This window comes from Aptenodytes patagonicus, chromosome 13 (assembly GCF_965638725.1).
Source record: "Aptenodytes patagonicus chromosome 13, bAptPat1.pri.cur, whole genome shotgun sequence".
NCBI classification, from domain to species: Eukaryota; Metazoa; Chordata; class Aves; order Sphenisciformes; family Spheniscidae; genus Aptenodytes; species Aptenodytes patagonicus.
In genome coordinates this window covers 10,858,858-10,885,248 of record NC_134961.1, presented here as the reverse complement: position 1 = coordinate 10,885,248, position 26,391 = coordinate 10,858,858, and the positions used below count along the sequence as shown (strand labels likewise).

The 26,391-nt window shown below is 39.6% G+C and overlaps 1 protein-coding gene across 2 annotated transcripts in view; it reads right to left on the bottom strand.

Moving 5' to 3' along the window:
- Window positions 1-26,391, bottom strand: part of PRKAR1B (protein kinase cAMP-dependent type I regulatory subunit beta) — a 103,105-nt gene that overhangs the window by 60,167 nt on the left and 16,547 nt on the right. For both annotated transcript variants that reach the window (XM_076350799.1, XM_076350800.1), the window contains exon 4: window positions 22,951-23,042. In XM_076350799.1, the coding sequence (XP_076206914.1) occupies window positions 22,951-23,042 (92 nt within the window). The remainder of the gene's footprint in view (window positions 1-22,950; window positions 23,043-26,391) is intronic.

Genomic DNA, 26,391 nt, shown 5'->3' with positions numbered 1-26,391 from the left:
GAAAAGACTGAACTAAAAGGCACTTTGTTCATCATCTTTGATGGCTATAGATTGGTGTCATCCCAAGGTAACCTGTGCAGCTATAGATTCACCAATAGTCCAACCTCAGTAATGCAAGGCTTAAAAACAAATTTTGAAAGCAAGAATAATGAAAGTCATAGAGGTAATTGGAAAATGAGACACATTGCAATATCTGCTTTCTCCCTTTATTTGATAACTGATATTCTAGACAAAATAAATCAATCGATTCTTCAAGGAAGCATGTTCAGTGCTATGAGGTAAACCGCTGGTTAAAATGGGAAAGTTGATTAGGAAGAAGAACCATAATGTGCTTAAGGCAATAATTTAAGGTAGATTAACAACAGTTGATATTGGAAGTGGAAGAGCAAGCCCAGAGGTAATTTTAGTAAGAATATTTCAAGGCCCAGTCGTAAGAAGTGGAGATGCTGCGTTCGGAGGTATTACACAGAGTATCACAGGGAAAAAATGGATGCTTTTGATGACCGAAGTAATACAGTTGGAATGAAATTCAGTAATCTAACATGAAAGGCCATGCATGTTGAAGTTACAGCAACAATTTCTACTTTAATCTGAATTTATTAAATCATTGGATAACTGTAAGCTACCCTTTTTACCCTTGGCCAGGGAAAAAAGCAAAACCACCCTATATCAGTATAAACTGGGTCACTTCCAAGTGAGCAAGGAAGTGTTAATGCCACTGTAAAAAGCACTTCTGTAGATGATCTCACTTCAACATTGTGCACAATTCTAATCAACCACGTGCAAAAGAAACAAAGAAACAAGATGCATTTGATTCAAGAAGATGTAGAAAAAGGTATTCTGCGGTGATAGGTGTAATGGAGAGCCTATCTTTTATAAAAGAAGAAAAGAGTTTGAATCATTTACAGCAGTAAAGTAAGTAAAGAACAGATATCATTTTAATTCATAAATACATAGAGATGAGAGGCAAGGGTAAGGGTGAACATCAGAGTTGAAAAAGAGCTGTTTTAACTAATGGACAATGAGGGCATGAAAAATCAACACATATAAACATTTAGTCTGGAAATAAGATGCTCTCTTGCCATGGGATCGGTAGTGTTACGGAGCAGCTTTCCAACAACTGTAGCCCAATAAACTGGAGAAAATAAAAATAACTTCATTGAGGTTATCTGAGGGATATGACTTGGTTTTCTACAGTACCAGATGGCTGAACTCAATGATTCAAGAGAACCCTTTCAGATAGTATTCCCAAGGAGAAGCAAAAAGATGTTTCCTAGCAGGGCAACGAAGAGTAAAACAAGTGCAGGATCGCTGTCGGAGAAGACACACTGGTTTCTGACAGCATACTCTTGTAACCGAGACGAAATAGCTGGAAACCTCATCAGATTTGTTCCTCTCAACTTTTTAAAAGATGAGAGGCAGTGCCAAACACTCAAAACAATAACATCTTGCCTTTATAAACAACCTTTAGTATCACTGGATATAAACCAGAGACTTGGACATCTGTTGAGCATGCCTATTGGATTGGCATCAGTGCTCTCTCCCTGGCTCGCACGGAAGGTGACGGGGTCAGGAATGAGACATCTTGTTCTTCAAAAACAATCTTCCATTTTGCCACTGGTAGCTTTCAGAATCCACCTCCTATATAGCTGAAGCCTGTTTAATTTTGCCTGCTTTAGGAGTTTTTCGAGCATCCTCTAGATTTCAATCAGAGCCGGAGAATCCGTCTAACTGCACGTGTTGTGCTGAATTACTGACTATCAGGAGATGTGTGGAGTTCAGCCTCTTGGCACAGCCATGGGTAATGCTGTATGTCCTGGTACATACTGGGAACAGATTGTCTGAGACTACTGTAAGAATTTCATTATTACAGATGTAGCTTGGAACTGCCTTTCTTGCTGTTCCACCAAACATCCTTCTCTAGCCTTTAATCTATCTGCTAATAAATGTTATTTTTAAACTGCACTAGCCCTCTCCATATTTTGCACGTTCCCACCAGAGATGCAGACAGCCTTTATCCAGACAAACATGCCAGATGGACAGGGAATGACAGTAACTGGGAAAGGTCAGTACCAGTGGGACAGCAAGAAAAAAGGTGTAAGCCCCAAATGATGCTATCATTCCCGTATCTTCTGAATTTTCCCCCTATTCTTCCACCCTTGCCATGAGACAACCCTACTTGGCATAGCCCAGCATCATGCTGGATGAGATGCAGAACGCACCAGTGCCACGTGCCACAAAGCGTTTCTCCAGCTTCAACTAATGGGATGATTAAACCAAAATAAGAGTTGTGGATGAATACAGTAACCGGTAAAGGCACTGGGTGATTCAACCAGGCCAGAGGGAAGGCAGGCATTCGGGTACTGGAATAAGCAGCGTGAGATCATTAACACCCAGCTGATGGATTAAAAGAAAGGCAAAGGAAATCTCTGAGGTCTCCCTGTTTCTTCCTTTCACCGGTCTGCAGACCGGACAGAAATATGGGCATGTGTAGGGGAGTGTGAGCTATTTTAACCAAAACATTTCATCCATCCCTAAATATGGTCACAAGATTTTAGATACTTGGCTTACTCTTAAACAGTAAGATTCTGAACTATCTCCAACTGTGTAGGCTGTAAAAGAAAATGCATAAACCAGCAATCCTGCAAACTCCCTAGAAACGTATTCACTGCCAGTTTTTTCTCTGTAGCTGTTATATTAATCAGTGTCTTAAGAAATTAGAATGCCCTGTGATTATATCTCTTTCAAACCTAATAAGCAACGCTTTGCAATTAACTTCAACTCGCTCTCCTTAATGTCATTATCTATCATCTAGAGCTTTGAGATACACCAGAGGAAAATGCCAAAATTATGGCACCACGTATATGGGTTGCATTTTCCTTTCAATGAGCAGCAAACAGCAGTATTTCAGTGGCATCTTGGTTACTCTCTTAAGATTTCTAACCCAAATGGAAAAAATGTGAAAAGATCAGCTGTTCTCAAAAATATTGCCAGAAAAACATATTCAAGGGATTTTGCCTGAATCGGAACTCAAATCATTTTCCAGAATCTGGCCTTGAACCAAAACTCAAGAGATCAGCCCGGATTTCAGGCTTCAGTTTTACATCTTATCAGATATTCATATACAAGTTCATCTTTCAAAGCAACTTATATGCACATGTGCATAAGTGTGAGCATACACACAGTGAGTGTGACACCGGGGTATAGTCAATGGATTTTATTTCTGTACTTGTAAATGTATATAGTCTCACAGAATCATCTCTCCTCACCTGCCATATGAAAGTGCTATATATATGGAATGAATGGTATAAGGTATTATCAACATAAATTTGGAACAGCCAAGTTATTTATAAGCAGGCTTGGTAATATCAGATTTTAATTGACGAATGTTGATAAAAATGGAATTTATATTGCCTTTCAAGACTCATGGGCCAGAATTATTTTTTTTTCTGAAATTGAACAGATGCCAGAAATAAATCAGAAATTGCAAAGTGGAAGAGAGATGTAAGGCAGCGCGCCGAGGGCCGGGAGGAGAAGAAAAGTGGAAAATTACCAGAATGTAAACCTGATGGATTTAAGAGAGAAAGGCAGAGTGGCATCACTGTGAATACCAGGGGAATAGAGATAGGAAGAGAATCCAAGCTGACCAGAAATTATAATCAATAATGTAAGTCAGGAACTAAAAACGTCCTGTGAGTTAAACCCTGGGTTTTCAATAAAAATAACTGCAATATCCTATCAATCACCAAATCTCCAAGTGCAGTAGATGGATTTTGCCAAGCAACATACATAGCAAACATGGGTGAGTCTTCTCTCACATCTCCTTTGCATTTTAGAAAAGCAAACTGTCATAAAGTTGCTTTAATATATGACTTTTAATTATGCTGATTTTTCATGCCTCTGTGACTGGAAAGCTGGGTCACCCTACTACCAAGAGGCTGAATCAGGGAGCAAAGAACTAAAAACCACTATGAAAACTAAAAGAAAAAACAGAAACTTTCAAAAATTACAGACAGGAAACTATACTGGTTTTACAGTCATATACTTGTAATCTTTGCAATGTTGTGCTGATGCAATATTACACTCCTGCATAGTAAATCAACAAAAATAAGGAAAGGAAAAAGCAGACTCCAGTAATGAGAAAACATTAATTCAATCACATTAGAAATACACTCTATTTTATGTGAGACTTCCAGTAACTATGAAAGGCAGCCAAGTTTAAACTGCTCCCACAATTCGTAAAAACTAATTAGTGACTTTCTGATTGAGTTAGTTTTACAAAAGAGCTATCTAAGAGCACAATTTAATTCTCTCCTACCAATATTTTCTGTTGTTTTGCTCCCAGTCCACAGCTCCTTTACTTTGGCCGTCAATTTAATATCGACTAATCCTCTTGCTTGTAGTAGTTCCCACTGACGTCCACTGAGGTCCTCCAGATTATAAGAGCTTGTTTGCATAGATCCACCGTCAGGATCAGATATTCACTTTGTAATTTTATTCATCAACCACAATAGCAAAGGATATCCAAAAAGTGTTCAACATAGATAATGGTTACTTACCCTTCTTAATAAAAAGCCCAAAGCACAACAGGCAAAGAGCACCTTTTAAGAGTCAACTATTATTAATATAAATACATTTCACAAAGCTTTCCATCATTTGCTTTTCACTGCCATTCATCCTTTCTACTGGTCTCCTGCACAGACCTTCTATCAAGCTACAGATCAGATCCTACAGCTGGATTCTCCTTTCTCCTGAGACTTAACGCAGTTAGATGTCATTAATAAGTATTGATTTACATCCATAAGGATCTTCTTCTTCTCCCTTAATCTTCTATCTGATCCATTAGCAGCAGTTAACTGAGGACTAGACGATGTGCTTTCGAGGGACTGCTCAAGTTCGACAGTGCTTAAAACAACTTAGGCCACAGAGGAGGCAAAAGTGCAGTCAGCAACTCCAAGTGAGTTAGCAATTTATCTTGAACATAATCAATCAGTAACAAAACCCATCCTGCTGCATACTACTGCAGTCATGCTGCTTTGCTGTGTCAGGAGGACCGATCTTTCTAGTCCCTACAGCAACAAGTAGTGCCACCGAACCCTCCCTTTTGCCCTGCTCTCGTGACAAGACGATGAGACTGGTGTCTTAGCACTGAACGTCATGTTTTCTCACCCAAAGGGTTGCAGTTCTCTCTTACTTCACATTCCACACATTTTCACATGTGTAAAGGGAAAGCAGCTGTGCCATATTTTTAGCTTAACTAGTTGAAAGGAAAAGCAAAGGAAGCTAAAATCAGAGGTATTATTTTGCACTATTGAGGATATTAATGATGCCTTTCCAACCTCATCAACATTCCCATCAAAACTAACATGTTAATTTATATTCTTCATATAGTACTAATTATGTGTACAGCAGCATGATACCCTGTATGAGGAGCTATCTCACTATAAGAGATGAAAACATAATGTTCTGACCTCATGATGATATAAGTAATGAATTACTCCAAAGAATACTGATTATAATAAGACTAAAATGTGGCCCTTACAGATGCTTTCAAGATCATGTAATTAAGAACGATGCTAAATAATTTTATTTAGAGGTGCTGACAGTGATGCAAAGTTCATTTGAAAAGGCACAGGAGTAAGGCAATTCTGACTATATAACCCTTCGGCATTGCAAAGAATGGATGATTTCCATTTGCAAAGAGATACAGAAGAAACGCTACTGTGTGCAATACTGTTTTCATCCTCCTGTTCTTCAACTATACCTGTAACTGAAGTACTTACTGATGCACAGATATGTCAACAAAAGCATTAAGTAAATTATACACATAATTTCTAATTAGTAATGATAAAAAAGGGTCAAAATATCCATTTACCAATTTTCCATACTAAACAACAGCCTGGATTTCATGAAATGTCTTGTATAGCCCCATTATCTAGAAGTTTCAGCAATATTTAGCTGAGAAAAAAAAAGATGCACTCCATAGATAAAAGTTATGTTCTTCAGCTCTAAGGGAGGCCACCCAGTGGCCAGGTACAGCAGTAGAAATATGTCTTCTGGGTACCTACAGGTCTTTATAAAAGGACTTGTGAGCAGAATAGAGTGGGAAAAGGGTTTCTGTGCCTTACTGCTTTAGCTTTGACTTTCTCATTCAGGCTACCAGGCAGAAATTTTGCAGCTGCTGTTAGAGACAGCTCTCAAAGAGAGCACTGGGGACATCCAGCTTCAGAGCAGCACACACACTGCTGATGCCGCTCTGACAATAAATGGGACTTGAAGTAGCATTTGCATCATCTGGAGCTGCTCTTTTCCCAGCACATAACCAGCCTTTTCTCTCTCACGATGAAGCACCTCCACAGAAAGATTTACATCCACACAGCATTCTGAGGAGTTTTAACATAAATACATATTTTGACAACTTTAAGCCTAGCCAGCTTGAAAATTTAGCTAAAGTGCTTTTAAGAAGTACTGCAGGTACGTAATATATCATGTGGGGTTAGCTGAGACAAAGGTTTAAATAATAGCATACTTAAGAAATTCTGTAAGATGGGTGCAGATTCAAGATATATATTAGACTCACCTATAATCTCACATGTGTAAATAATATGAAAAGCCACTGAGATATGTGCAGCAATTCCAGTGTAAAACAAGATCAGCCTCAAGACCACTGAAGATTTCTCAACCACAAAATTACACTGCTACGAAGATCTTTAAAGTCAGTTGTAATACACTGTATGAACCAACAGGTAGAAGAACTAAGACAAAATTCAAGAAGGTCTACAAGAGATAACGCTTTTCTTGTGTTAGTTCATCTCTTGCTTTATACAAATCTCTGACCTGTTAAAGCAGACTTCTGTTTACACGCTGATATATAGGGCTTCATTTTTTCACACACAATAAAAATTTCAAGTAATTTGTATACTTATGGCAATCTCAATTTTAGCCTCCGGGGGTTAGGGCTTGGAAGTATGTTTTTACTGCTTATATTGTCTTTGTTACTTTATACTTCTCCTTTTTAATAACCTTGAACACAGTGACCCCAGGTGGCAGATACAACGACGGCTGCTTTCAGAAGCTGAGCTAGACCTTCATATTTCATCACGAGGCTGAGAAGTCTCTGTGTCCTAACCGAGAGTTCCCAGCATCAGTCCAGGACAGCTCGGTCCCTGCTATGGGACTGGGGAGGGTTTGTTCCAAGCAGATCCTTTTGGGATGGAGCAACAGGTCCCGTTAAGGTTTTTATCTCAGAACCACCATTCCCCATTTATGCATGGAGGTTTCTCTAACAATGCAGCCTTCAACTTTGCTTGAGCGCTGGAAGGAGTCCAGCAGCACAAACCTCTATATCTGGGCTAATTCAGGCTGCTGAGAAGCCAGGTGAGGTACCCAGCACAGATCCTCACGCTGCCACAGCCAGGCGGTTGCTTTGCCCTGACTGATCATTTAGGTAGTTCTGTACTACCAGCTTGCCCTGTAGACATGCACGAAGTTGCTTATCAAAATGAGACATAGATCTAGATCTGACAAAAAACGTTACGTATTCTCCAACTCCTTGATTTTAATAGGATTTAGGCATCTTAATGCCTTTCTCCAAGCCCCAGCCGCCCCACTTTGCTGTTCCAACTGCCTGAACAGCTTACTGTTTTTTCTCATTATACTGCCTGGAAAAAAATTCAGCTGCAAGAAGTTTGCATTTTGTGACCCATAGTGTAAAACAGCACAAATAAAAGCATTACCAACACAAAATACAAAATTAACAGTAGGCAGGCAACTCACAGGAGCTTTTCCATCTTTAAAAACCTGTTTTATTTCACAGGTAGAAGGGATCGGTGAGTCACCTCTGTTCTGGTGCGAGAGCATCTGTAAGGCTTTGCTCAGAGGCTTCACTCCCGAAGAGAAAAGCGTGCTTTAGAGTTGATGTAAACAAATTAAAGTACAAAGGGAGACTTTTCAAGCTGTTCACCAAAAAAAAAGCTGCCCAACACTATTTATTACATGGTACTTTAATTTGTAGCAATTAGCCATCACGTTCATGTACAACGTTAATTAACTTCACGTGTGTGATTTTCAGTCTTGAGCCAAACTAGCTCTGAGAGAGAAGGAAGCACAGGGTACGCCAATGCCTTTCCAGTGAGATTGCTCACCGATTGCTAAAGAGTTCCGTAACAGCAATGAAACTATCCTGCCATTGCCAGAGGGTGTCACTACGGCACTAGAACAAAGCAACAAAACAAATAAAACGGATAAACAAGAAATGTGGAGAAGTTTAGCAGAAATAAGCTCTATGTAACCTTTGCATGAATTGTTCATCATTTCACCCGTGGGCTTTAAGAACATGGTTCTGGAGTCTAAGAACAATATAACTCTGCGTTTTCTTTTCCTCCCTGTATCTCTTGTGCTCTAATATGTTTTCTAACACTAAGTATTGAAGGAAGAAAGGAGCTACCTATTAGAGCTGTTCGCGGAATCTCCATTGTTCCCACACAATTTAACCTTGTTTTTCATGAAAGCATCCTTTGAAAATGAAACTATTCTAAATGCACATCATTCACGTTCACAATAACCGTATTCATCAGGCAATTGTTTTAATAGGAAGTTGCTGCAAAAGAAATCTAAATTTTCTGACATAATGATATATAGCCCAGATAATTAAAAAGAGCCTACACTGAGCATATTAAAGTGAAGATCAGATCTCAAGTGCTGAATTTGGCTAAAATCCTAAGCCAGAAGAGGAAGGAAGTCCCAAAGCCAAAGAGCACAGGAAATGAAAACACTTAGAAGCCAGTGAAAAAAAGAAACCTGCAACATAAGGAAGATCCCAAGGTGCATCAAATTAGCAGGTTTATTGTCTTTGTAGTCTAAATGAAATTTACTTATTACCAAAAAATGCCAGGAGTCAGATGACCATGAGCCTATACTAATAGGGTATATCACGGCCAAGAAAACTTGACAGATGTTGAAATCTATGAAGAACTCAATTAGGACGTGTATGTAAAGGATCAGACATTAAAAAGGCGTGTGTTGCTAGCTCCTGCTCTGAAGATGCCTGTCAGTATCAGAGGGTGGGGTGAGTGTGAAAAGGAGACCATTAAGTCCCAGATGCCGCAACACATTGCCCAAGCAACTGAGCAGCTTTATTTCAGCTGTATTTTAGCACCGGGGTAAACCAACTGACATTGCTGAGGACAGTTTTGATTAGGAAGGGCTGTTCCTGCAAAGTGCTGCAAAGCTCTTGTCAACCTGTCAAGGAATCAAATCCTGTGTTCTAATAATAGAACAATAATTTCATATTCTTGGAAATAAGTTCTAGTCAAAGCACGGGATTTAATAAATAAGAGAGGAAACATGACACACGACATACCATGAAAGAACAAAAAGTAAACTTGGACGAAACACAAGTTATCACTATTCTAAACCAAGTTTCTAAAAGCAAAGGAAAATCTGCATGGATGTTGTAACCACGTTGCAGAAAGCAGCTGTATGAGGAACACAGGTCAACTGCGGTGATGAAACTGTCAGGACTTGAAATCAGGGCACTGCTACAATATTTTAACATAGCAAATCCACTCTATCATGGTGAAGGTTCAGTTGGCTGTTCTGGGAATTATTAGGATGTCAAAAGGCCAAAGTCTGTTTCTGGATATTGAAAAGTAATTCCCATTCACCTCATAAGATAGTGATGTGCCTCTGTTAGGGAAAAGAAGAGCAAGCATTTCAAAGGATGCAGCAAAGTCTTGTTACAAATCTTTTCAACAAAGAATAAAAAAGACAAAATTAAATGCAGAAAATACGTAAATCTGTTGTTTTGTTTCTCTTGTTTCTCCCTGACTTTTCACAACAAATAGATCTCACAGACTATCAGACATATGAAAAACACAAAGATGTGGAACCTGAGCTGGAATTTGGCTCAGGTCATAGCTGTCATTACTGACAGCAAACTTGGTCTTTCACTGAAAATGGAGAGAGGGACGTCAGAACGTCTAGCCTTTACGTGGACTTTGTAGTAACTGTAAATATAAAATAGACTACCAGGACAGCAAAGTGCTTTCCTATTAATGAGAATTAAAGCTCTAGATTGCGCAGTTTATTCTGCTTACCTCAATTATCACATCTGGAAAATCATTCAATTTATGACAGACTTTACTCTAGGACATTCATTCACATGAGCACAGAACTTTCAAATCCTCTGGGGTCGTGACATAAATCTACTTTTTTCACGTGGTTATATCCACAAACAGAAGAATAAACTGTACTTGATTCTGCAAACAGTGACGATAATAGGCAATCTTTTAGTTACTCAGATGGCGCAGGATCAGGACCTAGGAGTACAGGGCACAAGAAAGTAGGTTATATGTGATGCGTAAAAGAGTTTTTGTAAGAAGCCATCACTATGCACCGCTTGGAAATACTGAAGCAAATCACTTAGGAGCAAGCTTGCGCCAGCATGGCTCTTTGGGCAAGAAAACAGTGTTCAGTGCTGAGACACCCGTCTCATCGTCTGACCAGGAGCACTCTGCACGAAGCAAAGCAGAGAGCTCGGGGGTACCATTTGCTGGGCGGTACCCCCTTCTCCGTCAGCGGTAAGATCAGCCATGCTGTGCACCACTGAGACTTAACTGATGAATAGATGCTAAAGCAACTACGGCTTTCCTGATACTATCTAACACAGATTACAAAATCTCAGAGGCTCCTGAATAATATCCCATCCTTTGTAATTGAACTAAAACAATAGTTTAGCAAGAGACCCAATATGTGCCTATTTCAGGCATCCAAAAATCAGTCAAGCTCCAAGTTGTAACAGCTTGGCTTTCAGGCGTACCGAAGTCATACAGGCGTTTTGTTCACAAGAGATGGTTGCTGACTCTTCATTAAGTGAAATAAATTTTCATGTCATCACATTTTGCCATCTTTGAAAAAAACCCGACAATATTCTGGAGTGCTTCAGAAAGTGCTGCAAGAACTAGTAACAGCAGAGAGCCAAGCTTGATCTGAAGGCTTCATGCAATGGAAAATCTGCCACATCCCGAGCTAATTTAAATTATGGATCAGTTCCCTGATTACTCTAAAAAGAAAAAACTAAACTTTTCCAGTCTGAATGTGCCCAACTTCAGCCACCAGCTTTTGGATCTCACATGCCTCTGTCTATTAAAGAGACCATTGCTATCACTTACCTTTCCCTTCTAGATGTGGTAAATTCACCTTCATTCTGCTTCATTAAACTAAATACACTCTCCACATACAAAACTGGGAAGATGCTGTGTGCCTTAAAATAGCATCTGATGCTGTTTTCTGGATACATGCTATTACATTTTCTATTTAATGCACCACACAGAGGAGCATGTTATACTTTTCTAATGCAAATTTCATCTGTCAACAAGCATGTCTTCATATTGCTTATAAATCAGAAGTTGAATAAATATAAAAAATAAAATCCCTACAAAGAAAGTGATAATTTTGTGTGGTTTTTTTTTTTTTAATTTCTGAAAGCAAAAGCCAAATTGAAAACCCAATTTATTTTTCTGGCTTTTTTTTTAAAGAAAAACAGAGAGAAAAGGAATCTGATGGTGCCAAAGGGTTAAAGTATCCCATTTCGGGCAGTCTGAATATCTGAATTTAGCAGCTGACAGTGCATGGTGTGTCAGTCTCTTACAGCTGTTCCAGTTGATTCAAAGACCATCTTTGTTTCTTGAAATCTTAGCAACTGTAACTTTTTCCCAAAGACAATGATAGACCAGCTGTTACCTCACAAGATGCGATGTACTTCAGGTCAAAGTCTTTAGTAAGGAACTTGTAAAACAAGAACTAAATCATTGTTTGGGTTTGTCAGATTTTTTCATTAAAACAGAGCTAGCAGCCTAACAGTCAAATAACTTACACTCGGTATTTCCATTAAGTGCACTGGAATGACAGAGAAATTTCATCTGGTTGCTGAGCTGAATCCTCTATTTCTATAAGGAAAAAACCCACACTAAACCTCATAGTATTATAGATTATTTTTTGTTTGAAGGTCAGTTTCTTTCTGTCTTTCCAAACACGGTGTTACTAAGCAGGTGTCATCTCATAATGGCAATGCACAGGTCTAACCATTCAGAACGTAAGATGGGGATTTTCAAGAGAACCTTATAGGAGTTAAATGTTCACTTCCCACTGTATATCAATCAATGTGAATATCTAGTTCCTTTCAGCTCTTTGAACATCCCCTTCTAAATGCATAACTAAGCAACTTAATCATACAGTTGATCCTCCAGTACCGGTACCGGTAATACTCCCACTTGAAGACACACGCAGGCTTTCAAAGCTCTGCAAGGTTGCAGAATCAGTCACCTAATGAAGACTTATTAGAGTAGGAGCAACTGTTGACAGATTACCTACAACCCTTCTGGGGGGGAAGAAAAAAAAGGAAGCATCATTTTAAAGAGCTTTAGTTGAAATAAACCCTTGTTTGTCCATGCACAAAGACAAATTACTGCTCCCAACAAGCTTCCAGCTGCTCTTATGCAGAAGACAAAGACTTGCTGAGAAGAGTGGATGTTCTTTTATTCAACCTTTGTATTTAATTCTGGAAAGCCTTAGCATTGAGTAACGCATTTTTAGAACCACTGCCAGCTAACTGTTGTGTAAAGAAGCACACAAAGGCACGGTCACATATACTGCAGTGGTAGAAAGATTTTACAAGGCCCGCTAAAATTCGGCAGTAGTCTTAATTTTTCTATTTTATATAGAGAGAAGTTTAGACTCAAGATTTTTTCATGAGCGTGCACGAATACTATTTGTCTCAGGCTTTTTTTTTCTAGATCTAAAAAGGATTTATGTAAATTACTTCTCTGCTTTAACTCTGTTTTTCAGAATGGGTGGCATACTGCCCATATGTAAACCACTACTTTATGCAGAATTAAAAATAACTACCATTAGGAATGGCGCCGCTAGTATTTGTGATGAAGAACATAAACTGTCTAACAAAACACTGAGGGTGAATCACAACCGCTAAAAAGCTATGAACTGACAGTATTTGTTTCTCAAGATAAAAATATCCATAAATACCAAATGTGTGTGCTTTTAGTTATGTTTAAGAGAATAACCTATCTACCAGGCCAAAAACTGACATCACAAAAAGTACATCCCTAGTACAACGTCTGTACGCTGTCAGGCTGCTGTAAAGGGATTGATACTAAAGGAGATACGATCTCCGGATGACTGCTGAGAGCACAACTTTGCATAACTAATTTAAAGACTGCTGCCTGCAGGCACCACAATGGTAATTAAAGACAATAATTCTTGGGTAAATGAGATGGATGTACTGGAAAATAAAGTCAGTGTTAAATTCATGGCTAATCCTTGAATGGAGAATTGGATCATTTATTTTCCAAACGGCTGGGCAATTCTACCTGGTTTCATTTCCATCTCTGCTGCCAGATGAGTGTTTTTCTCCAAAATCCATAACTTTTTCTAATTTAAGTAGTATTCCTCATTGGCAAGCTCCAATTCAGCAGGACTGAGTGTGCTTCCATTTAAACACATGAATAGTTCCTTTGACATCCATAGCAAGTCAATGGAACAACTCACAGTTAAACACGCTCTTTTAAATACCATGCTGAATCAAGGCCATAAACAAGGCATAAAAGGCACAAAGGAAAGCTGGTTTGCCAGGCAGTTTACCTGGAAAATACCTTGGTGTTATGCAAAGAGGGAAAGCTTTGTTTGGTCGCCTTGGTTACTTTGAGAGGGTTATTTCCTCCTCCTGGTCGCTTACAAGTAGAATTGAAAGGACAGGCTAATCATCTAACATGACCGATGGTCAGAAAAAAATCTCCCCCACAGAGAGGTTTTGCACCAGTCTCTTCGGTACCAGATCTGTTCCATGCACATTTAACTTGTGTATACACATCTCCTCTGCCCCCAGGTTACCACAGTCTGCTGACTGTGCTGGAGCTCCAGCACAGGTGGGACGTTCACGCCTCTGCAAACCTTCACGGGATGCAGCCCGCCCCGCTGTGCACCCTGCACAAAGTGCATTGGGGTGATGCTGTCATCCTCCTCTCTCTGTTGCTACTCCCAAAAAGGAGGGGAAGGAAACCCGTCCAACTCTTTGGTCACAAAAAATCCTAATATAACCCAAGGAATCCATGTTATTGACTCAACAAAGCCCTCCGCCCCCCACTCTGCCATGCCTCGCTGTGCAATTTCTCTCTCTTATTCTTTCTTTTCATTTCTCATCTTCTGAATGGCTTAGCTCTACATTTTGAGCGTTCTTGGCAAGGAACGATAGCTCATTATAGAGGTATTCACGCCATCTATTTCCATCCCCTGACTCTGTCCAATGACTAGTAAAGGAAATTAAGGTGCAGTTTTGCCATCACTTAATTTGATTTCGGCCCCTGCTGCTGCCAAAAGGGGAGGTCCTGCCCTGCCCTCTCCTCCCTTCGGCTAGCCAAAGGATTGCTGCAGCCAGGTAGAGGCTGAGAGGAAGGACTGGAAACTAACCCTCCGGGGGAGGATCACTTTTCAGAGAGCTGATCTGGCTAACCGCGGCCACGAGAGCAATAGGAACACGCAGCCAAGGTTTGGCACTCGCTGTGTCACTTCCTCCTTTGGTACCAGCTCAGAATTTGGCTTAAATCAACAGTGAAACCATACCCTGAGGCTCCTAACTGAGGTGTTTTGAGCACCAGCTAACTTAGACGCCTGCAGCAGGCAGAGTAAATATCCCCCCTTACCATCCATGTGGTTTTAGCACAACGTGGACTCCTGGAGATATAGAAATACTAATGCAGTATCACGGGAAGGGAATTTTTCTTGCACTGTTCTGCACACTGTAGGCATATACGAAGCACAGGCAGAAGCTAGATCTGTGTTTGTTTTTTAACAAAAGAGTTAAGTTACAAATGCAAGGAAAATAAAGGATGTGTAATGAGTATGTCATAGCTGTGGCATCCTGTTTCTAAAATATCTTGCTCCTGAATGGTGCCGTCTTAGGTTTCTTCCACATATATGAGGCTTTCCAGCTGGCCTGCAGCCAGTGCTTTAATAAAACATGGTATTACGCAGAAGTGAATAAAGCTTATAGCAATAATAATGTCCTTGAAATTCACTAATCGCCAGAGGTTTCAAGAATATTTTAATATGAGATCAACAGGACAACAACTAAAATTCATCTGTTAGCTATAGAAAACCACTTTTCTCATGTTAGATTATGCCTGTACTGAAAAAAGTACCCAAGTCATTAGTGACCTGGATAAAGAGTGTGTTTTCTGAATTTGAAGACAATACCTAGCTGTAAAGGAGCTGCAAGCACTTCAAAAAACATTAGGATGTAAAATGATTACAAATTGAAGAAATGGTCTGAGAAAATAGATATACTTTCAATAAAGACACAACAGCTAAGTATATTTAGTATAACCAACGGCATAAATACATGGTGAAGATTCGCTGCCAAGGTAGCATTTCTGCAGGACGGGATCCAATGATTCCAGTGATCACAGGCTAAGTAGGAGTCAACAATATCCTGTTGCTGTGAAAAATACAAAGAAACAAGAAAGAGGTGGACCAACTGGAGAAAGTTGAGGAGAACAACAAAAATGGCCAGCGGTCTGAGGAACCTGGTCTGCAAAGGAAGACGGGGAGAATTAGATTCATCTAGCTGAGAAAACAGAAGATGTGCAAAATAACAATAACCCTTCTAATAGATTAAAAAAAAGAGAAAAGAAAAATGTCTAGAGAAAGAATACACTAGTTTCCCACTACTGAGGAGCCAAGAATTACAAAAATAGAGCTAAGAGACTTCTCCCATCCAAACAGAGGACAAACTAAATTATGTTCAGAGAGATTTACCTAACCTGTTCTTAACAATTACAGATTCTACAATCTATTTAAGTATCCTTACCACTAGAAATTATTACCACGTGTCCAGTTTACATCCATCTTGTACAACTTAAGCCTAATTCTGATGTTTTGTCTTCAGGGGACACAGATACATGATTACTCATTTCCCCTCCGTGGCAGCCCTTAATACATTTTAAGAACGTTATTGTGTCTCAATGCTGAGGAAGTCTTAATTTGGACACTAATGTCTTTCAAATAGTGTATGTTTATGCCCAGTAAGTCCCTATAGGACTCCACTTTGCCACCAGTCATGGCTTACAAAACTGCCTGAATTGCAGAACACAGGTTACTTAAAACATACTTGTAGAACATTTTTCTGAAATGCTAACAGCAAGATGATGGTATATACAACAACTTGCCTCCAATTTTATCTACAGTATCACAGTAGCATGTGCCCTCCACAATGTTTGGGAGGATGCTGGGAAAAGGGTAAGAATTTTTGCTTGAAGAAAACTCTTGGTTGGCTTGCACGCCCAGTACAAGTGCCAATTTTCACCTTTTCATCTTGGCCCCAACAAGCACAGAAAATAAAACATCCCCTTTATTTTCATACCTTTGCCATACAGGCAACACACAAGAGTAAATGCAACACTGTGTGTTGCTGTAATAAATACTGCAGTTTTGTCCACTGTTTAGTTCATTTGTTGTTGCTTCTTTTGCGCCTTTATAAGAGCTCAATATTTTAGTAAAAGCATTAAATACAATTTCCTGACTCTTGTTTCCACAGCAGTTTCACACCAGTATACTGTCCAAACAAACCAATTTATTATTAATCCAAGTAATAAAATACACAAATGTATTCTGAAAGCTGTTGCAGGCATTACAGCTGCCTGTACATTAGTAATAAAAAATAAATGCTTGTAAAAATTGTGATATTAGCTGAAATGCCAAAAGTGGAATCTGAAAGTGCACGTTAAATATTTACCTACTCTCTTTACTCCTTGATGAACAAGTTTTACATAGCTTTTACATATAAATTTTACATAGCATTTACATACAGATATGGTGAATGTTTAACCATTCCACTTCTTTATGTGGTCAGGAGGCCACCGAGCTTCTGAACAGGGGCTGACAGACGTGGCTCATGACTCACAGCAGAGCAGGCAGGCACTGGTGACATCCTGGAACCAAGACTGACACTCCTGCTGCTCTTGGTCCTGCTCTCTCACCCACTGGTTATGCTTCAGTTATATTTCCTTCTCCTCCTTGACAATCATCAGCTTTGGGTCCAACTTCCATTCCCACAGCAGGTCACCTCTGAACCTTCTCACTGCCCCCCTCTCAGTGGCTGCACCCGTCCAGTAGAGACAGAACACTCTGTCAATGAAATGACATGAAAAAATATCTTTTATTTTTATCCACAGAAGGAAAATGAACAATCTCTTCCTTTTTTTTCCCCCTTTACTATTCAACATCATGGCAAAGCCAAGTGGGTGTACTTGTATTCCAGCATTACATGCTGAACCAATAAAAATTCTTACTAGCTACACTGCCAGGTTAGAAGAGATTAGGACAATCAGACTAGCCCCTTGTCACCAATTTTGACTTTATACACCATTTCACAACTAGGAAGCCTTAGAGGATGTTACTCTGCTGGATATCCAAGAGTGGGAGAGGAAATAAAATGCTGCCAAGTTATGGGTGTAATTCCATCTTTGCATAGATAGAAATCATTCACTGCCTGCTGACTGAACAAAACCAAAGCAGCAGAGAGGGCATCAGCACAACACACCCTGCCTTGCTGATTTCTCCCATATGCAAAACTCTCAAGCGTCACAGGCCAAAAGAAGGGGGAAAGTTTATGCAAACTCTTAACAGCCTTCAGAATGGACCTGAACCATGAGATCACATTGGAACCAGGAGGGACAAGATCAGCAAGGAACTTCTTCCCCTTATTCAGCCATTAGAATCTATAGCACAGGCCACCTAGGACAACGCTTGAATGTTATTAAGTGTAACTTCCCACCAGCATTCTGGAGGGACGTTACAAAGATAGATGCACTTTCCGAAATATGCACTTCTGCAAAGTCTGTAATTTCATCTTTGAGTTCTTTTTATTAGGTACAAATGCCATAATCAAGGATTTTTTTTTTTTTCTGGGACTTCCTCTTGGATCACAGGTGCAATGAAGACCAGAGAAGGAAGATGGCTTCTGCCCTCAACTGACGTTAAAGACAAACTGTTGCAAAGAACATAATCTATAAAAAAAAAATTTATGTTTATAATGCAAAAATCCCTCACAGTTAATGTTGCCATTTCACTTTTCCCCAGTATAATGAAAGAGAGGGTGAATGCCTCTTACCTGGCTGTAGGTCCAGCTCCACCGATGTTTTCTCTCAAGGCTGTTCATCCTTGAACAGACTGCAGAGCAATTCCTAGTTCTTCTGGGTGCACAGCCTGCACAGTGCTGTCTTCTGTATCAGAAGATGTCCTATGCTGCAAGGAGCTCTTTCAAAGCTGTCACACGAGAAGCTGTTTTGAAGGACTGTGCATGAGGCTTTGGTGAGCACCAAGTCAGGACCAGATAGGCACAGAGCTGCTGATCTTGCAGTGATCATAACTAGCAGGTCTTCAGAGTGCTCTCCACCTGGAAAAACTGTCCTCTTGGTGGCCATCTCCACAGCTTCTGCATCATGTTTGCACACCAGGAGGAACTATGCTTTTCCAAAACATCTTGCTGCCCTCACATCTGAGCTTGACTAACCAGCTCCACTGCCCACCTAATAAAACCCTTTGAGCAGTCTCTTCCAAGAGTTTTTGAGTGGAGTCACGAAGGAAGTGGAGTACGGAAAAAACACAGAATGAAGGGGAAAACCCCCATGTGGACATGAGCCAGCCAACACGTCATCATATGGGGTGGGGGAAAGGAGGAGAGAGAAGTTAGAGCACACGTGCCTAGGGACCTGCAGGATGATATAACAGCACTATCAAAATCCAAGCCCAACTACCCAGGCATTAAATACATCCTAACTGCAAAGTAGGTACATCAAGCCTCAACAAAGTGAAAGAGCTTTGCCACACATCCCAACCACGGAAGCAAACCCCATCAAAGCACATATGACATGAGGCTACTCTGAGAAGACTGTAACTGAGTTTGGGATAATAACAAGACAAGAAACGAGGATGAGCCCAAAGGTAGGCACACTGACACACATGCACGTATTCTCTGCAACTCGCTAAGCTGTTTAGTCCATAATTAAGCCCATCACCCCCTTGACATCCCTCTTCTCCCCACAGCTCATAAATATTTACCCTGCCTGTGACTATTTCACAGAAATTTTTAATACAGTCCAGTACTTTTTAGATGTGCTATACTTTAATAAACAATCCAAATCAAAATATACCTACTAAAACACAATAAGAAATTAATTTTGTGAAGCCCTGATGTTGCTTTAACTTTTTACACTTAGTTTCTCATCAATTCAATAGAATTTTGGATAATGAGTGTGTGATACATCCATGTAAATTGAAGGTTTTGCTGTCAGTGTACATGTAACAGACCAGCTCTAGGCAAAGGAGGACACACAGAAAATATACATCAGGTGCACATGTGCAGAAGCACAATTAAAAAGCCACACATTCCTGATTTTGCAAATGAGAACAACAGCTCTCTAATAATTAAAAGCACATTTCCACTTCAGATAATGAGCATTTTGCCACTGGCTTTGAGAGAACCAGGACCCTACTCCAGAGTTTAATCAAGATCTTATTGAAGTCAGTGGAAAAGTCTCACGACAAAACAGTGGACTGCCACATCACTTCGCAGAGCTGCACTGTTCTTTATAATATTAGCGACTCTTGAAATGAAAATTTTGGCAAAAGTTGCTGACAACTAGCTCTGCTGCTTTTAATACTGAGGCAGTTAGTTTCCCTTTTATTGCACTTTTCATAATAATTTTACCCTAGAGACTGTGTGTACATGTGTGTGCGCGTGTGTGTGCATGCATGAGAGAGATGGCAACTCTTTTTTAAGCATGGCACATGAAAAGATGCTATCTAAAATAAGACTTGAACAAAACTATTTCAGACACCAGTACAAAAAGATATTAGTTTACCTTAACTTCAGCATGACTTCTCATGAAATTAATCATTCATATGGAACATTTGACCACTGAGATAACATGCTACACACTGCCTTTATAAATAAGGGTTTATGTCAGACATAAGGACCTTCACAGCTGCCAAGCAGCAAGTGCAACACAAGTCATGTGGACTGCACAGCCATAGAGCAGATTAACATAAATACATTTTCAGAGGAGAAGGAAAAATGTGTCATCCATTGTAAATGAGGAATTAAGCCCTGCTAGTCCACCCTTCCCGCATCTGAACACCTCCTACATCTTGGTGAATGGTCAACCACGAAATTAAATGAAACAATGATACTGTCTTCAGTGTAGAAGGCACTGAGGAAAATAAACACCAACACCACCACTGCAGCACAGAAAACAAAATATCCTCACCTAGGTTTCCACCGTTCCAAGAGGACAGAACCCAAATGAAGTCATACACCACTTACTTTACTGAACTACGTATCTGCATCAACAAGATGCAAACTGGAAGTGATGGCAATGGTATGCTCCAACTTGCTGACTTCTCCACACTTGACAAACAAAACCAGACAAGGGCAATAGCATGATGTCAAGAGTAAGCTCAGTAAAATGCAAAGAGAGAACAATTTATTCGTTCATTGCAATCCTGTCTGCAAAAGCAGAATGCATACGTCCATCGGTTCCTTTTCTTTCCCAATGTCAGCAACAGCTTGCCGTGCTCATCATGAGGCTTGAATGAGGCACCTAGACACATCCTTTGAGCAAGAGAGATGGTATATAGCTGAATATGCTCCAGTGCACAACCCAGAAACCAAGAAGCTTCTAAATCTTTTGACAGCAAAGGCAGTATACACCTGGTCAAGCCATAGTTTGAGGACCGCAAAAGCAGATAGTCTACAACCCATCTGCAGCACACACATGGGAATCTGTGCACATCTCTTCAATCTTAACGCATACCCGTAACAGGAAAGTCTGGCTGACAGAGGTAAATGGGACATGGGGAACGGGTAGGAGAGACCATGACCATGATGTACAATCAGCACAGTGCAAGAAAAAGCACTTTTCCTTCAGTTTTTCTCTCTCACCCTACTTTGATAACTTATTACCAAAATGTCCCTTTTCCAGCTCTAAAACCTACCATTCCAGTGCCTGTCACGTTAGCATGCTGAAGGTATAATTAGGATTTATAGCAGTTCTGTACAAGAATTCTCTGCTGTGGGTGAAAAAGCTAGAAGAAATGTGCAAAGTTAATCCTCTTCTAATTACTCCAGAAATCTGCATGCTAATGCGATACCATAATAATTAGGATTGCAAAGTAATTAAACTGTGTAAATGCCTGCAAGAGGGAGCAAAATTTGCACACTTGGAACGTGCTTTGACTGAAAACGTGTTGAGTAGCCCCACAGAGGGACTGTACTGCTGATGTTCTGCCAGTACTAAAAACATCAGTGTAGACAAAGTCTTTGTCCTTTCTAACCACAGAAGCACAGAAAAGTGGGGTTGGCAAGGACCTCACGACATCACTTAGCCTATCTGCTGCAAGGCAGGACTGACACTACTTATGTCATTCCTGGCACACCATAGTCTAATCTGTTCCTAATGGCCTCAAGTGGTGGAGACTCCACAACCTACCCAAGCAGTCAGAGACCTCTTCCTAGTATCTGACTTGACTCTTTCCTACTGCACATTAAATCTGTCATTCTTTACCCTTTGGCATACACAGCAGTTTATTCCTCATATACCATTATTCATACACAATTATAAGCTATTATCGTGTCCCTCTGCCCCTGACTTTTCTTCTGCAGGCCAACCAATCCCATTCTTTCTTCAGAATTGATGTTATCTAGATCTGTGATCGTTCCCACTGCTCTTCCCTGAACTTCCTCCAACTGTTTATTCTTGAAGTGCAGTGCCCAAAACTGGACACTGGGTTCCAGCTGAAATCTTTCCAACACCGGGACATGTCCTGCATGTTCTCCTGTTTAGTTACCCCAGTAAAACATTAGTGTTTTCAAAACAGCTTGACATTAGTGACTAATGTTCAGAGCATGATTCACAATAAGCTCCACATAGTTTTTCAAGGAACTACCAAAACTGCAAAACCATCTTATAGTTTTAAAGGTGTTCTTCCCGCCTAAGTATACTTCTCTGCATTTGGCTCAGTGACAATCCATCCTGCTAGAACTTTTCTTCAACCTGTCAGCATAATTCTGAATTCTAGCCTTGTCTCCCAATGTTTCAGCAGCCCTTCCCATCTTCATGTCATCTAAAAATTCAACACTCATACTCTATTCCACCACTGAGGTCATTAATGACAATAATGACGAAAACCAGATCAACCCTTCCCACACTTCAGTATATCTTTCCATAGGAATGATTTGCATAGACTCCATAGCGGTTGCACTGAAGACATGTTTCCCTTGATTGTTCATGAAACTGACATACACATTAATGTCGAAAACATTACTAGAAGTCAAGCTGTTTGGCCTCTGTTGTGCCTTCCCTAGCTACAAGACTTGCTACTCAGTTGTAAAAAGACATTTTCAATTTAAAAGTCACGTTGGCTGTTACTGAACTCCTTGGTCTCCTTCAGGTGCTTACACATAATTTGTTTGTTCCAGTTTTTCAAAGAACAAAATAATTTACCTGTAATTCTCTTTTACCTCTTTATAGACATCACGCTTTCTCTTTCCCACTTTTCCAGCACTTGACCTGTCTTCCCTGAGTTCTCAGAAGTAACTACAAATGCTTCTGAGATTGCTTTAGCCAATTCCTTAAGTACCCTAGAATAAAGTTTATCAGGCACAGCTGACTTGAAAATATTAAATATGTCTGAACACATTCTATCCTGTTCGTGCCCTTTTTTTAGCTTGTGATTTTACCCTCTGTGTGTGTGAGGGTGCATCTAGTATGACTCAAATGCATCAGTGAGAGTAGTTCTGATCCCCGAGTTAAAATTTAATATAATTTCTTGTCCTCAGGTCAAGCTATAGAATCCTTTAAATCATAAAGCACCTCATACCTTCGTTCATTGTCATCAAGATGAGCAAAGAGCACGTTCTTGGAGATGGCCTTTGCCAGAGCAGTCATAGTTTTATAGTCCTTTGGAATAACCTGTAGAGAAAAGAAGGAAGGGTAATTACATGCCTGGTTGTATTTCTTCATAGATCTTGAAATCTATAGAAAATTCCACTATTCAAGATAATGGATGCAGTTTGATTTCAAACACTGAGACAGGTTTAGGCTATAATATAAAGCCACTAAGAAAGTAATAAATTACAGTTTTGATAATGTAAGGTTAAGAATTTATGTTCTCAATATGACAACCAGAAAAGAAATATAAGATCCAGGATGAGTGGGGAGAAGGATATCCATAAAATACTATAATTAGCAGGTACTGGCAGCTGTGTAGTCTCCTTTCAAATGTCTTGGACTGAGGAAAACATATTTCACATTCTTCTTCCCCCACAAACAATATCAGAAGCTACCTAGTTTTAAAACTAGGGAATAAGCAACATTTCTTTAGGTAAAAGGTAAAAACCTGTTGATTACACCATACTTTTCAGTACTGGTTGTGGTATAAGGAACGGAGCTCCCGAGAGGCCCACCTGGGTCAAAATCCTGTGCATTTGCTTCACGGCAAACGAGAAGGACTTGCACTTGAGGATGAAGAGGCATTTTTATTTGTTAATTGGGGAGAAGGCAAAAGTCCTGTTGTACATGAATTTGCTCAAAATATATGTTGAAATTCAGGAGTATGACTTCATATTGGGTAAAGTTTTTTTATAAGACTTTTGCAAGTTAGGCTTTCCATTTTTGGTAAGCATTTTGGTAAGATATTAGTAAAGACACTGTATCTCTGTATTTGCCAAGCATCTACTTCTGCCAGTCAGAGACTTTGTGATTACCAGAGACACAAAAAATTTGTAACAAGGTTATGACTTGTAACAGATGTTCTTTGACTGTAGTAACGTGCTTTTCCTTAATAGTTTCATTATAACGGGACAGAATCAAGCCTAGCAAAAGTTTTAAGTGTTAAATAAACCTTAATCCAATCTGAAAATCAACATCTGTTTGCCTGTTTTAATTACTGTACAAAAAAGGTCTGATAATGGACATTTCTTTTTCACATTTTCTTATAATAGAAACAGTATTTCTGTCTTATTTAAGTTACTACGTATGCTGATGTGTAGGTAGTTTCCTTTCCTCATCCTAGAAAGATAAGATACTACCCATCCAACCAGAAGAAGGCTGTCTCAAATGGGAAAACTGATGTAGAACCAGGTCTCACAAAGAACTGACCGAGATTTATTTCAAGGGAAAATACTGCACTGTGAAGATCTGAAGTTAAACTCTGGCTTCAGGCATCACTTATATTGACTGCTGTAGTCATGAGACTACTCAAATTAAGTATAAACTGCATATTTGTATCAGAGTGAAACGTAATCTAATTTAACTAAAACTTTAAATTCCTTGATATTAAATAAAATGAGCATTTGGCCAGTTTAATTCTTGGTTTTTACCCTATCAAACAAACCCTGGATTGAATTGCAGTCCTGAACCCTTGCTCTATTAAGAATACCCTAGCTGTTCAGCTTACTGCTGATGAGTCAAAAGGGTAGATAATCAAATCACTAAGACATTCAACTCCAACCTTTCTAGCTGATTATGGAATGGTGTAGACTAGCCTTTCTCAGTCTAAATCTGCAGCAATGAAAGCCACAAGGCAGGCACCGAAGTGGGTCTGTTGGGGCAGGGACACAGAAAACACAGGAGAGGTTCTTTAGGTGTCACAGTAACCAGGCACCGGACCAAAATCAAATGTCGGGAAGAATCACTTGACCATTTCTTACATCACTCTTCCAAGTAATCACCAAATGTTCTCTTCAAGCTGACAACCCTCTTTACAGCAAGATTCCTGTTCTGCTAGTTGTTAACTATATGTTATGTCAGATGTGTTGACAAATATTGCTTTCTCTAATTTCAGGAATGATGAAAATATGAAATGAAATAACCCTCCGCAGAGATCTTCCTTTGTGCTCCTCAGAATGGAGCCATGCCAGCTGCTTGCTCAAATCACAAAGCTAAATCTCTTTTGCTTTCTCTCCAGTGGCATAACTCATTGCACTGCCTTTAGCACTACTCATCCTATAGTTCACCCCTTCAAGGGATCCTTTAAATTGGCTTATGACCCAGATGTGTTTCTATCCAACACCTGAATTCAAGCCAGTGGTTCTTCCCGGCTACTATCTAAAAATCCATCTGTTTGCAATAGTCTAACACAACCCTTGCCTTGCTTTTTACACTTTTAAATTAGTTTCACAATTTGTCCTTTCAGTGTCTCCCTTTATTTCTGTATTCTAGAAATCTCTGTCACAAACACACATCCACGGGATTCACCACAGGATTCATTTGCTGACGGCAGAAGACAAAGCACTGACACAACCCTCACAGTGCTAGTTCTATATTCCTTGCAGCATCTGTAGCCTGACAAGAAACCATCCCCTAAATTACTATTATTTAGGCTTAGTCAGTTCCTAGGAAATTAAAATCATAACGGCCCTATTCACAGAACACACAGAATATGATCCGTATTGCTTCTTCTGGCTCTTGCCTACCCATGCTACTGTCAGGGCTTATTGGCATCACTGTTGAAAAAGGAAGAAAACAAAGTTAACTTCAGGTTCCATTATAAATATAAAAGAATTACTCAGGGGTGTGGGAAGGAATATTTCTTTTGATTTTCAGAAGAGTCAGATGGAGTCCATCTTAAGCAGAGACAAATGTGATCTCTTCATGGAAGTTTTTAAGCGGAATATTGCAAACTGCACAGAAAGAAAAGTGTTTGAAAGTGGCTTTTAAAATACCACGCAAGTTTTTTAACAGTGCAGTGCATTAATAGCTTGACCACAGTGCTGTTAAAATTTACTGTATACTTGCAAGCATTATTTAACTGCCACAAGAACACTCCTCCATACCTGTTTTTAGGATAAAAGGCTCTCCTAATTCTTTGTTTCTTGGGACAGAAATCCCCAGAGTAGCCAGTGAACTTGTATCAAAAGTGGATGACAAAAGCACATCTGACTGCAAAGGCAAAAAGTATTCTGCCAAAAAAACAGTGACTGACAAAATATATTCCCATAAAGGAAAAGCTCTTTGGGTTAAAGCTACTCCAGGCATGCACAAAAGCACATTAGTAGCATGTCAACCTTATGAAATGCATTTTTAGCCTAGCTCCCTAAACAAACATGACATACGCTATTGTAATGTCTGTCTTCTAATAACCTTTGAAAGCATTGACCAGTTTCAAAAAAAACTGGAAGAGTTATTAAGAGATATGAAGGATATAACATAGCTAGATATTTTTGTGAAAAAGGCAGTTAAAAAAAGAGAAGCCCAAATTAGTGCTCCTACTGAAGAAATTACCTAATTTGGGATTGGCATTTCTTCAAAGATAATGGTC